Source organism: Theobroma umbraticum, unplaced genomic scaffold, assembly GCF_002168275.2.
Source record: "Theobroma umbraticum cultivar Fairchild unplaced genomic scaffold, ASM216827v3 scaffold_67.0, whole genome shotgun sequence".
In the NCBI taxonomy this organism is placed as follows: Eukaryota; Viridiplantae; Streptophyta; class Magnoliopsida; order Malvales; family Malvaceae; genus Theobroma; species Theobroma umbraticum.
Window position 1 is genome coordinate 3,385,416 of NW_018397262.1, and position 14,434 is coordinate 3,399,849.

A 14,434-nucleotide genomic window follows, 5' to 3' on the forward strand; every position below is an offset into this window, starting at 1 on the left:
CTAGAGAGTTGGGAAACAAGAGTGTAAAAGGTGTCACAATCTTAGCAAGTCACAGTCTCTCTGGCGGCACGCGGTTTTCGGTTGGGGCTTAAGGAGGAAGAAGAAGAAGAAGAAGAAGAAGAAGAAGGGTGGCCAGTGGTCCCAGCAGAGCAAAGGAGCCCACCAGATATTATCTTAATCATTTTGCTTCTATGTGATGTACGTACCTAACCTGATGGTTTGGAAAGTGGAGGAATTGTTTACGACTACCTTACTTTTGAGATAAATTCAGGTCAAATTGACGGTGTGCTTTTCAAACGAGGGAGCAAAGAATCTTTGACAGTGGCTTTGCAGGGGAAAACCATCAAACCGTAATGGTACAGCAGCTTGTCTACCCCAAAATTTGGATATGGACCGTCATTATTGGTATTATGAATTGTCAAATGTGTGTTTTTATTCTATGACAGTGGGTTGGGTTGTGTTGGGTTGGGGTGGGTTGATGATGGGAATCACAATTTGTACTATTAACAAAGAGGAGGATAGTTACACTGGGGAGAAACAAGGAAGAAAGTCAAAAAGGAAAAGAGCAAAGATTACACAGTTTCTTGCCAACTATGGGAGAATTTGATACCAAGCTCTCTCTCTCTCTCTAATCCTATTTTCTTTTTTCTTCAAGTATAGTAAAAAAAAAAAAACATAATGATTGTTGGCCTAGAAGAGAAGATTAAAAGATTGTGACTTCATTATACATTATGAGGCTGCTATCCTTTCAAAGTGCATGAGCCTGTTATCTGCCAACTTTGAATTGTAAACAGATTTTTTGTACTCAAACCATGTAAACTCTTTGTACAAGCTTTGCTCTCCCCCCATCAGAGATGGCAATGGAGCTATCTTCTCACTCAAAGGTGGTCCCCCAAAATATATCATTGAAAGCCTGGATTTCACACCGTTGGCCATTACCCTATGCTTCACACTTTTAAACCTTCCATTGGTCATTACCTGCAACCCATCAACCCGCCAAAAATCCAGTCAGAGGAAGAAGTGAAACTTACAATTTTTTTACTTCAATCTCAAAAAGTGGGTTTCCCTTGGTGTTGGGACTTGGGAATAATGAGATAGTTTGAAAGCTTACACAGCTAGGCTGTTTGTACTCTACAGAAAAATTATTAGTGGGGACTGTAAGTGAGATAAGACAGATGTTAACTGATAACAATTCAAAAGAATATTCGAAATATATAATATTTTTCCTATCAGAAAATTCCCTTGAAAAAGGAAAAGTCATTTTTAAAGCTAGTATACTTGTTGACAATTAAAAAGATTCAGTATTTTCTGTCCAATGAAAAATTTTGGATTACTTTACTTGTTTTCATGTGTTTATATTAATGAAATAGGGAGTTTTCTACTATGTTTGGTTAGGATAAAGAAACGTGGTTTCTGTGGTTTTTTTCATTGTACCTGTAAGGAGTCACCAACATTGATGAAAAATGAGTATTGGTCAGGTGGCACTGAAATCCAACTCCCATCTCTAAGAGAGATTTGAAGGCCAGAAGTGTTGTTGGATCTTAGCACTGAAATGATTTGTGGGTCAGTGTGTTCTCCAAATCCAATCACATTGCTACCATTCAAAGATTGGACATCAGGGCATGGAGGATAATGGTTAAGCCTGAAAACAGAGTCACTCTGTTCATCCATCAGCAGCTTACTGAACACATTCCTGGGCTGAATCTTTAGCCCATCAGCTATCATTTCAAGTATCTCACACGCCATTTTCTTCACTGCTGACATGTAATTATTCAAAGCAAACCTGCCATAGCAGAACCAAAAAGTTGGAAAAACAAAAGCAACCCAACAAAAGAAATGCAACAAGTGACTAGAAAACTACAGAAAGAAAAAAAAAAACAGAATCCCCTGGTCGGAAAAAGTGTTGTTAACATACCTGAAGCTTTCCGGGTTTTCACCTGAAAGGAATCTTAGGAGGTTGGGGTCGTGATTGGTTGTCAGGAGAAGGTATTCAACCCAACCAACATCACCGTTCGGTCCAATCCTTTTATTACCGTAGCCATAAGGCTTAGGTTGCCCTGTTTTCTCTTTCTCACAAAGTGGTAAAGAGAAGAACTTGGTGGCTTCAGATTCCAGCCTGGACATGAAATCCATTGGAACTCCATGGTTGATCACTCTGAAGAATCCAAATTCTTCACAGGCTTTGATTATCTGGTGTTTGGAGTCGGGTTTTGAGAGGTCTACAACAGGGATTTGAGGGAACAATGCGGTTGGCCTGCTGTTTCTGATATAAGAGAACTGTTCAATTGCTGGTTTTGCCAACATCACCATTGTTTTTGCCTACTGTTTTCTTTATCAGTCGTTGATGTTATCCTTGTTGGGTTTTTTGATGTAAGTAAGAAAGGAGAGAAAAGAGATGGAAAAGATGAACCTTTTTTTTTTTTTGCTGCTTTGGTTATTGGTTCTGTTTCTGTGAGTGAATTGATAGAACGGATGAGGTTTGAGTTTGATACCGAATTGTACAAGAAGGGTACATGATGAAATGGCCCTGCATTCCGCGTGGCTATTTATAGGAAGGGAAGAGAGAGAGAGAGTTTCAAAAAGGCAAAAATAAACAAATATTTTAATAAAAACAAACAAAAAAGAGAGAGAGAGGAAAATATATATTTTATTTCAATTAAACAAAAGAAAAATAATGGACAAGAGAAGATACATTGTTTTTTGACTGTTAATTTTACTCCAAACAGGCAAATAGGTCGGCCATCAGGACCTTTCAGAAAAAAGCAGTCTAGTCAACACCATTGCCCTTATTATTAATACAAACTTGGATTTCATCCTAGTACACCAATTCATGAAACATGAAACGCATCTCTAACAAATGGTCACATCAAACAGAAGCCCTGGAAACTTATCCATTCAATTCTTCTTATTAATATTTTCCTTGTTATTTCTTTTTCTTATTATAATTCTTTCGAGACTTTCCCTCAGTGACTCTCGAAGAAAGAGGAAGCTCTTTCATTTTGAATTGTCTTCTCCAAAGGGAAAAACAAATCTTATCTTCATTCAATTATTCTCCTTTTTACTAGAACAAGGAATCAAATTCCATTTGCATTTTCCATGCACCCAAGGGTCTACAACAAGCTAGTCATATGATGCTATTTTGTGACATATTAATTGCACCGTATGTGACATCATTGTTCCCTCACTCATTTTATCTTCATATCTTAACCATAGCATATCTTACCAACAATTCTACCAGGTCATCTGAGGTTAATTCCCATTAATTATTTCTCTTAAGAAAAAAAAAAAAAAGAACATGAGAGGACATTGCTATGAGTTCTTTTTTTTATTAGAAAAGGTCGAGAGTACATTAAATATCAGGCTTGATTCTCCATAGGACCTACCCTCTGTATATAATTGAGGGGGTGGGGTTGGAGAGATTTAAGAGTTTATGGTCTATGTGGCAAAAGCTTCAAACAAAATGAAAATGCTTAAGGATTTGCTCCGTGGCATTTTCCTACCATGTAAAATGGGAGAAGGCTCAGGGGTTAATTAGCAAATTCAATATATATATATATATAATATCCCACGAAATCTGACTAGCAGAGAAGAATATTCTTCAACACCTAACTAAAACTTGACTTATGGTTTTCTGATGACTCAATTGGGTTTGACGTTTTCAACTTTGGTGTTCTCGAGATTTTAGTATTTCAATGTGATGTCCTGCGTATGAGATTCCTTTAATAGATATCATGGCATCTTCCTCCCCTTCAAAAGCTGGCTGTATTCCTACTCCTTTTGTAATAAATATTCCTCGTTTCTTCTCATCTTTGTATTTCCGACAACATTACTCAAGCATGTTCCACTTCAATCTGCATCTCGTATGCTAACTCCATGGATCTGTATGGCGCAAAATAAATGCATACTCATGAGTCATGTTACCCTGTCTAATCAACACCAAGCCCCTTCCCTTAACCTTAAGAGAATATATATCTTGCTCTTATTAATTATTCATACTAATCACTGTTTGAATTAGCAAATAATAATGTGGCAGTCCAGTATTTAGTTCAATGAAGATAATGCATACATCTCGAGACTTGGATTTCTTCGATTTAGAATATCAAGTTCCAATTAACTAAGATAAGGGTATCTTTATATCTCCACTCCCAAGCACATTTTCGACGATATTTTCCTTGTCGAATCATTAAAAGTAATTAATTAGTCTCAACTCTACTATCCTAAGTACCTTAATTTAATCTCGCATTTGGCTCATTTCATAGGAATTCTTGAACACGAGTTAATTGAGTTTTCGAAGTCATATATTTACCTAAACTAGCTACAACTCTACACGAATTGAAGTCTTAAATAAGAAGTTTAGGGTCAAAAAAGTACAACTCAAACTCGATAATGTTAAGAAACTCATATATAAACAAGGTTGATCAAAGCAGATTTTGGCTTCATTTAAATATGGCCTGGCTAGAGATCAATAGACAATAGTGTTTGTTTGACAATGGAATCTGTGCCTATATATCGTGGAATGTACATCACATGGCTACAGTTTTTTTCTTATCGGCAAGTAGCATCATGTCTTCTTATAGGGAGAATACTTACTCATTCTACTTGACTTAACCTTTCAAATTCATCTCCCTCTGCTTCTAATTCGTTCAATCAAAGTACAATGTTTTGGCCAATGTTTAATCAAGTACTTTAATGCTGTCCATTTGGCATAGTGTTAGTCCTTCCCGGAGATTGATTGATATTGACAAATTAGACAACAGCAAAAGAGAGTGAACTACTAATTGAGGAGGGTTTGCCCTTCGAGATTTTATGCAAAGTTTTTCTGTCTAATAATCAGGCTATGCAAGCTGTCCTAGCTACTCTTACTAGGTAGAACATCTATCCTAGAAAAGGCTACCATATTTCCCAGGAGGGAGGCACATAGATGAGTATGCATGCTTCCCTTGAGGAGGAAAAAGGATAACTGCCTAACTCTTGTTATTCTTTTTGGAGAGGATGAGGTCTGGTTCTAATTCTAATTTTTCTTTGTATTTTCTCAAATGTTCAAAAAAAAAAACAAGAAAAGAAAAGAAAAAGGTAAGGAAACCCTAATTCCTACATATTTTTTCTTATAGATAATTGCTAACACACTTCCATTAGAATCATTGTTATGGGTTTTATCATAAAGAGCAAAAGGAACTTTAGATACCCAGCTGCCATGTGATTTGAGCAATAATGTAGGGTTTGTGGATATGTACTTGACACTCTGATCTTTTTAAAGGTAATTTGTACTTATGAACTGAATTCATACTTATCCATGCACCAGATAAGTTAGAATCTAACTTTACTATTGATTTTTTTTATGTTACATAAATATATTATTTAATTTAAAATTAATTTATAATTATTTTAAATTTACATGAACTTTTTAAATTTTTTTAAAAAAATATATAAAAATGATCACGTGATATTTTTAGGTATAAAGATTATATCTTTCAATCGTTTGACATGAACATCAAAGATAGACATGGATGTATTTCTAATCAATCTAACTAGAGCATTCAATAAGAATAATTAACCAAATTAACAATTATAATATATGTCAAGAATTGATGCAAGGAGATCCATGAACAAGGAAGAATTGGCTTGGTCTTTGACCAAGGCGACAATAAAACATTCAAAGGCACCTCAAGGAATTAAAAAAGATGTGGAATAACATGGCATGTGCAATGCAACAACATGAAGTAAGCAAGTGGGAATTTTCAAAATAAAAAAAAAAATGCACCAACAACATTTATGTGCTATATACATAGTCAATTCAAAATAATAGATTATCCTTTTTGTCATATAAAAACAAGAAGAAAATGAAGAGGAAATATAAAAGGTAAACATGGAAAGGTCATCCAATAATCGTAGTTGACCATTGAGTCACGCTCAATAAGAATTTCTTTCTTTCTTTCTTTCTTTTTATAATTATTTTATTTATTAATATATTAAAATTAAAATCCCAAGGTGGAAGATAAGAAAGCAAAGGAAAGACCCACTTCTAGTTCCAAGATGACAGATCCCTTTGGTACTCCCAAAAAGCCAAGTGAGTCAGCTTTTTTTTTTTTTTAATTTTTGGTTGAGTTTGAAATTTGGGACAGAGACACACGTGTTAGAAGGGTAGCCTCCACTTGTATAGTTCAACGCGTGGATGTCTAGGAACGCCTCGTTCCTTATCAGATTACGTGCCTTTCTCTCATTCGTAGCTTTCGCTGTCGGTCACATATTGTCGACATCTTTTTATTTTTTTATTTTTTTATTTCAATAAATTAATAATTGTAAGAAGAAGAAGGAAAAAAATTAAAAAAAAATGGAAAACAAAGAAGGAAACAAGAGGATGCTTCGTGGCAGCAGTCATGGAATCCAGTTTCATTCTAGGTAGGCTGAACGGCACGTAGTTTTTCTTTTATGACAAATTTTTTATTTTATTTTATAAGATCAAGAAAGTTCAATATGGGAGGAAAGATTCGCACCTTAAATTAAATACTTTATACAATTATCTTATCAATTACGAAATTAATTATCATTATTCAAGTCAAATTTGGTACCTAGAGAAATGATTAGACATGCTTTCAGTATTCTACATTTTCATTTTATTTTTTTATAAACATTTATGTGGGATTCATCTGGGAAACTATATAGTATTGTATGAAAGATGGTCGGTTCAATTTTTTGAATTATATGAAGGGTTTTAATCATTTGATTGGGAAAAACTTTATTCACAAAGTGTTTGGTTATGTCAAGGTTGAATTATTTGTTGGTAAAAACATGCAATCTTGGAATTAAAAGAATTGGACCCCTTAACGGGTCCCATTTGGATATCCATAGCTTTCACAGGGGCTGTCAGGCCTCTAATTAATCCTCCTCCTTCCCCTAAGAAAAAAAAATAATTAATCTATTTCGTTTTAAGATATGAATTTAAAACTTTTAAATTGTAGTTTCTCGAGAGAGCAAAATTATGTATACTGTTAAAAAGCATGATTTTAAGCATAATGAAAGTCGATTTCATATTTCAGTGTTTTCCAAGAATTTCATGATTACTCTACTAAGAATTTCGTAATTAACTTATACTACTGATTACATTATCAATTTGGAATTTAAAAAAAAATGATACCTTTGTATATCGTCACAATCAATTATCCTACTCACTTAATTCGAGCTTTGAAATTTTCGTGATACATCAAAATAAGCTAAATATAGCTAGATTGATTGATCAATTGTTGTCAAAAACATGAAAATCTGGATAAAAAGGGACCCAACTTGAAAGCACGAGCAGAAAGAGTACTGTGCTTGCTTCATTATTGGTCATTACAACCATCTTTCAATTCCTGGCCTAGCTTGAAAAGAAAGATGCATAGTTTCTGACCATCCAGTCATGACAATGCATAAAGTAGGCGTGTTTCTCATTTGCATACTGTTATATATAAATAAGTATATAATTATTTATCTATCTATCCATATATATTGCGTATTGAATAATGATTCGGATTGAACAATCATTTTATATGAAATTGGCCTTAACAAATGTCAAAAGAAAATAGTCATAAACTATTCAAGTCGACTCTCTTTTTAGTACATAATAATATATATGTCCCCACAATATATAAAAGATTACAAAGTACAATAAATTTGTTGATCTAACCAATTTTGCATAGACAACAGACAACTTAATGGTTGTACGTAAGAAGAACTTGAGATGCATGGTACCCTCACAATAATTTGGGACACCCGAAACAGCTCATCGACAGGTATGTGTTGCATGCATGATTGGCTTGAAGTTTGATGTGACATGTGAACCGAGGAAAGTATTTTTTTCGCCCTTTGACCTATGTTGTTATTGAGGTGAAGTTAGCCAAATGGAAAAGACGATAGGTACAGGGTCGACACAACAAACTTTTTCTCTAAACATACCAAAAAAATTAATGATGGAGCTTAGCTGAGGAAGAATTGTGCATGCCAATAAAGTTTTCTGTACCCCCCATGGTCACATCTTGCACGCAAATCTTTTCAATTTTTGTTGCCCTACACAATAAAATATCATCCTGCTTTAGCAAATGGGTAGATAGGGATGATGATCATATCCTAATCTAGAGGCTGGTCAAATTGCTTATCATTTAATTAAATTATTCAATATACAATGAAGACTTGATTTAATGGTTTGGACGTGAATCTTGAAGAGTTGCAATGGAATTAGGAGCGTAACTTAGTCTTGGATTACTCGATAGGTTATTTAGGACACGAGATGTTACTTTTTACAGGTTTGAGATAAAAATTATGGGTCTCCTCTTGATGAGCAACAATTAGATGGATCTATTAGTTTTATCGTAGTTTTATTGAAGGAATCCCAAATTTTTGTTGAGGGGCTTAGGTAGATTTCTTGTGCTCTTTTGTGTAAATCGACATGACCAGTATTTAATAGCTTTTTGTGCAATGGTCACTTGTTAAATGTACAGATTATCTATGCCTTGACCGGATTTTTTATGCCGTAGGGAATGATCTTTTGAAACTTACAATGACATGTCGGTTGAAAGACCAATAAAATTATTTTTCAAAAAAATTAATAATAAAAAAGGAAGCTCTTGAAGAGATTTCTTAATGATTTAAAGGTGAATTACATTTAATTTCCATACTGACAAGACAAATAATCAATAGCCATGTGATGAGCCAAGAAAACCTTTTTGTTATATACCAAGTTAAAATTGCGAATAGAAATAAGAACAAAAAATGGGTGTGCATTTGTTGGTGATGCACAAGTTTATGGAGTAAAGAAATTTAGGTCCAAACACAAACCAAAGAAATCATACATAGGCATTGAATTAACATTAGGGGCAGACAAAAAAAAAGAAGAAGATCCTACCAAATAATACATGCAGTTAAGAAAAGATTCTGGAAAGTGATGCAGAACGAATGGAAGATCCCCGCCCCCCCTCCCTTTACATGTTTTTGTGAATAATCAACTTCATGACAAAGCTTGGTGCATAGTGGACTCGCAATATATGAGTTATTTTCATGCCACGTTAGTGTACTTGATCCTCAGTGTGGTATTTGCCAGAGAAACTGGATAGAGATTGAAGGCCATGAAAAAGTCAATAATCCCATCAGGGCGGGGTCCCTAATTCCCGATTGGTCTGCAAGCTTTTTGGATTTCACCACCCAAATGTTTTAGATTCTCACGTGTCCCTCGCTTTTGACTTAATGTTTCAGTTGCAATCCAATTTCGACGTTAATTGTATGAATAATATTCAGGATTCTGATCTGGGTGTCTTTAATGTAAGTTTCAGTTATTTGACTTAATATGACTCTACATTTATCACCTCAATTAAATAAATTTTTCTTTACATTCCTTTGCTATTCAAGTTTTTAATTTAATTTTATTATTTATTCAAACTTGACTCAATTATTATCAATTTAAGTAGAGAGAATGAAACTTGATTCGAGAGTTGAACTCGAATTCATATAACTTGACTCGTTATTTGAGTAGTTCAAGTACTCATCAAGTCGAGTCTTTGTAACTTACGTATAGCTTTGATTCATTTATATTCCAAATTCTGATGAATAGTTGGATAGATTTTAAAATTTCAATTGTTGATATCTCAAATTATTATAATTAAAAATTTTTAAATTTAAATTAAATAAAGAGTTAAATTGATTTGAAGGGAATAAGCATATTAACTTTCTTGTAATTCAAGATTTAAGATTTGTTCGACAGAACCATAGGATTGACAGTGATAAGATTGAGAATAATGGTGCCGGTGAGATTGATAGTCAACGATGAGGTTGAAAGTTGCCATGGTGAGATTGAAACCAAGAATGAGGATAAGATGTGTTCGTGGAAGAACAATAGTGAGAGTGAGGTGAGATGTGGTGAGAAGAGGAAATGATTAATGTTTTTTTTTTTGAAAGGTAAGAGAAAATGACTATTATTATTTTAATGTATTTTTTTTTATTTTAATGGACATTGTTATGAGCTTAAGAAATTTTTTGAATAAAAAATTTTAATAAATGATTAATATTATACTTAGTAAATAATATTTTTTTTAGAAATATTGATTGGGTTGTAGGCATTACGTGACTGATTTTTAAACAATGCCTAAAAACTAGTCACATAATACTTTACTAACCGGTCACGCAATGTCCTACTAACCGGTCACGCAATGTCCTAAAAATTAGAAACGTAATGTCCAAAAATAGATTACATAATGCACAAAAACCACAAAAACTATTGAATTTCATTTAACAAAATCAACAACTTCAAACAAAACATCATATTTCATTTGACAATATAATCAACGGATATGCTTATTTGACGAAAAATATTCCAAAGTTTTTCTTCATGTATCAAAGATCACTCCAAAAAGTTTAAAATGCTCAAAATACTCAAACGTTTTTCTTTGTGTATCAAAAACCATTTCAAAATGTTCAAAATACTTAAAGTTTTTTTTTTGTAAGAAATACTCCATAAATGAATAATCTAGTGAGAAAAGCTCAAACGATATGAGTCGGTTTGAGATGTGACCTAAACATATGGTCAGTTTCGTTAAGGATAATTTTATTCAAATTAATTTTTCTTGATTAAAAGTAATTAAAATTATAAAGGACTATTTTCAAAAATACCTTTTGTATGAGGAGCATTTTGAAAAGAACCCTTATATATATTACATAAAGAACAGGTATGGAATGAATTTTATTTATTTTTAAAAAGATTATGACCTGTTTAGTTTTAAAAGAAATGTTTTTCATTTTTTTCTTTTCCTTTTTGAGATTGCAATTATAAATAAAAAATTCAATTACAATTAAATAATCGTCATATGTATCACATATTACATGTATCAAAGAAATTAATAAATAAACCAATATAAAATTAGACTAAATCCACGTACAGTGAGACTTAAACTTAAGACTTAAAATATTTCACACTCTCTTTTTCACATTAGAGATAAGAATTCATTGGTTATTTTTTTTAACATTATAAATGATTAGTTGAATAGGGATAATAACTAAATGAGAAAATCTAATTTTCCAATTTCATCTAGTGGACTTATATCCACCGAATATTTTATATGTTTCATTTGGTCGATATTTGTGCTATTTACTTAAAATATTAACAAATATAAGATAAATAAAAAAAGTCAAATAATAAATATATCGACCAAATAGAATTTTAATAAACACTTATTTGATATTTGAAAATCAATTCTTCGTGGTTTGTCCAATCTTCAACATTCATCCTTCCTCTTTCAAAATTGGTTTCTCAATTTTTGGATCTTAACCAAAAATGTTGGCTTACCTAATCCTCTTGAAATATAGCTCACCTAAATCTTAGTCATTAGATCTGCCAAATGAGTATGTTGGGACTCAAGATAAATTTTCTTTAGGCATAAGGATCAAATAAGTCATTAAATTATTAAAAAATTTTAGTCAAGTTTTTATAATTTTATTTTGATTAAAATAAATCTTTTATAATTAATTATGACTAATTATCGTTAACTAAAATATCATTTGTTATTTTATATCCACATGACACTGACATAATATTGATCTAGAGGGTAAAAAATGTCACATGGTCATATTATCATACCAAATTAACATATCATGTTATCATCAATTATGATATATTAACATATCTCATCAGTGTCACACAATATAAAATCACAAATAATATTTTAATTAAATCAATTATTAATTTTAAGAGTTTATTTGACTTAAAATAAAAATATAATGACTTATTTTGCTCAAAATAATAATATATGAGTATGATTGAACATAATAAAAGTACAAAGACTTATTTAAATTTTTTTGAATAACTTAGGGGTTTTTAAATATTATACCTTCTCTTTACTACTAAAAGTGTTGAAGATTTTCATTATTTTTCAGACATAACATCTAAAAAAACCAAAACTATTTAAGAAAATTTAAAAAGCTCTTATTTTTTTATTAAGTATGATAAAGTCTTCATACTTTTATTTTGAGTCAAATAATTCATTATACTTTTATTTTAATTCAAATAAACTCTTATGACTAATGATGATTTTAGTCAAAATGTCATTTGTCATTATATGTTATGTGATATTGATGTCATAACGTGTTATTATGTCATAATAAATAATGAAATGACATATTGAGTGTGGCATGATAACATAGTCATAATGTATTTTTCACCTTTCACATCAACGCTACATTAGTACCACGTAGATGTCAAATGATAAGGAAGTATAGAGATTTGATTGAACATAATAAAAAATTTAAGATTTATTTGAATTTTCTTTAAACAGTTTAAGGGCTTTTATGAACATTATGCTTTCTTTTTTTAAAAAGAAAATTCATTGCTTTTTTATTCAATAAAAGCATTTCAAAGTGTATTTTTAAACTTTTTAAAACAATAAAGAAAAAAAATAAATTTCTTATGCTAATCATCATTAAGCAAGCTAGCTAGGCTAGCTTCACGATGAGTATGAATACCCGGTAAGTAGATATACCTATTAGTGAGTCAGCATATACAAGATTTAATAGTTCCTTTGTTAACATATGAAGAAAAAAGATTTTAAAAAAATAGTAAAAAAAGAAAAAAAATATATGTTAGATTAAAATAAATTGTCACGTCTATTCCCAAATCAAAATAAACAAATAAATTTAGCACGTGTTATATTATTATAAATTCTTGATAGTGAATGAAAATGACTCAAAGGAATAAAGTTCCATATATTTTGACAACAAAATACAATCTAATTACATGACTCTTTTTATGAAATGCATTAAAACAAAAAAGAAATTCAATTCACCAATAATTAATCTTTGAAATGTGATGAAAAGTAGTACTCAATTTCCAATCTTTTTATCCATATCTTGTGATCTTCTCCAACACTTTTGATTATGGAGGTGCTGCCACAGTATCACCATTCTCACATGTTGATTCTCAAATCAGAACAAAATGTGAACCCCAAGATTTTTTTTTTCTTTTTAGCATTTTTTTTTGGTTACAGAAGAAATAAATATTCTCGAAAGGGACTGGTCGAGAGGGAAGCTTTTAGTCAAAAGAAGTTTCATGCTCGCGTGAGTCGATATTTCAACATGAGATCAAAAGGATCTTTGGGAGACATGTTGATGCAAATCTTTCCCATATTTATCTTCTTTGGAGATAAAACTTTCTGCAAATGGAGTGGGGGTCTTATCCTACACATTTTAAATGATGCCTTGGGGAAGCTTTGCTTCGTATTCCTGTCACATGATAAAGAACACTGATAGATCAGGAAAAAATAAAAAAAAGTGACCAATTGTTCTTTGGTAAAGTGAGTAGTGACCCACTTTATTATCATAATCGACATATTCAACTATGCATCATCTCACTGTTCTATCTTCCTTTTCTTCTTTCTTTTTGTTATACAAATAGAGACACCGTTAGATTTTGAACTACAGAAAAGGAAGATGAAATGGTATGCTTTGGCCGTCCTATGATCCCTAAGCTCCTTATTTTCAACACGAGTGTTCATCTTTTCATTGTTGAGATATCCACTTTATCTTTCACAGCTTTTTGTCACTCTCTGGAAACCTGAAAAGTAAAATAAAAGGATGACTTGGTTTCATAGAGGTCTACACACATATGATGAAATTCTTAGCTTTTGAAGGCTCAGAAACAGGGGAAACAACATCATACAGGATTACCATTAGCAGCACTTTTCCCGTGCTTCCTTTGTCAGAGCCACTGGTTGTATAGCCAGATTTGAAGCACACTAAAAAATCTTTTATGGAATCTCCTTTTGGTAACTCTATTGGCACATGTTCAATTTTCATTGAACTTCATTACAGGATTGACTTAAAAGGGATTGTAGAAATTCTATCAGTTTTGTCTACTATAGAAATACAAGTTTTGCTATGGAAAGATGAGAAAAAAGGGGAAGTGCACAAGGGACACCTAAGCACTTTGTGGCCATTTGCCAATCCCTTGAAGATGAGGCAGCGGTGCAGAACAGTCTATGTTCCCACCAAACAGTCACTGCATAGTAACATCCATGAATGAGAATTATGTAAGAAGCAAATTATAAAGTGGGGGCATGCTGTTACATCCGGGAGCTGATATAGGCATATACTTGAATTCATAATCAAACTGATTTCTTTTTAATGCGTGGTGGATATAATTACCAAGGGCATTAATTAATATAAGATTGCAGAAAAAGTTTCAGATTGCATTTGTTTCTTTGATCACTCACGTAATGCTGTGGTCAAGCATCACAAAACAGGCTGACAAGACAAGATTTCAACTTCAAGCACCACCCAGCTTAGCTGACTAAGATGAGCAATAAATCAATAATTGCTACATTAAGCCAATAAATTATGCTTTCGAAGCTAAAAAAGTTGAAAGCCAACTGAGTCTTCAAAGTCTCTGAAGCTCCCTGGCTTCGGTTTCGCTTGGAGGCTC

At 32.2% G+C, this 14,434-nt stretch overlaps 1 protein-coding gene across 1 annotated transcript; it reads right to left on the reverse strand.

Annotated features, from left to right (window-relative positions):
* Positions 1-522: 522 nt before the first annotated feature.
* ATGA2OX1 (gibberellin 2-beta-dioxygenase) lies at positions 523-2,521 on the reverse strand. The gene is made up of 3 exons (XM_021431917.2): positions 1,916-2,521; positions 1,435-1,783; positions 523-978 (listed from the first exon to the last, which is right to left on the reverse strand). The coding sequence occupies exons 1-3, from the start codon at positions 2,308-2,310 to the stop codon at positions 730-732; spliced, it is 993 nt and encodes a 330-aa protein (XP_021287592.1). The 5' UTR covers positions 2,311-2,521; the 3' UTR covers positions 523-729.
* Between the last annotated feature and the right edge of the window lie 11,913 nt (positions 2,522-14,434).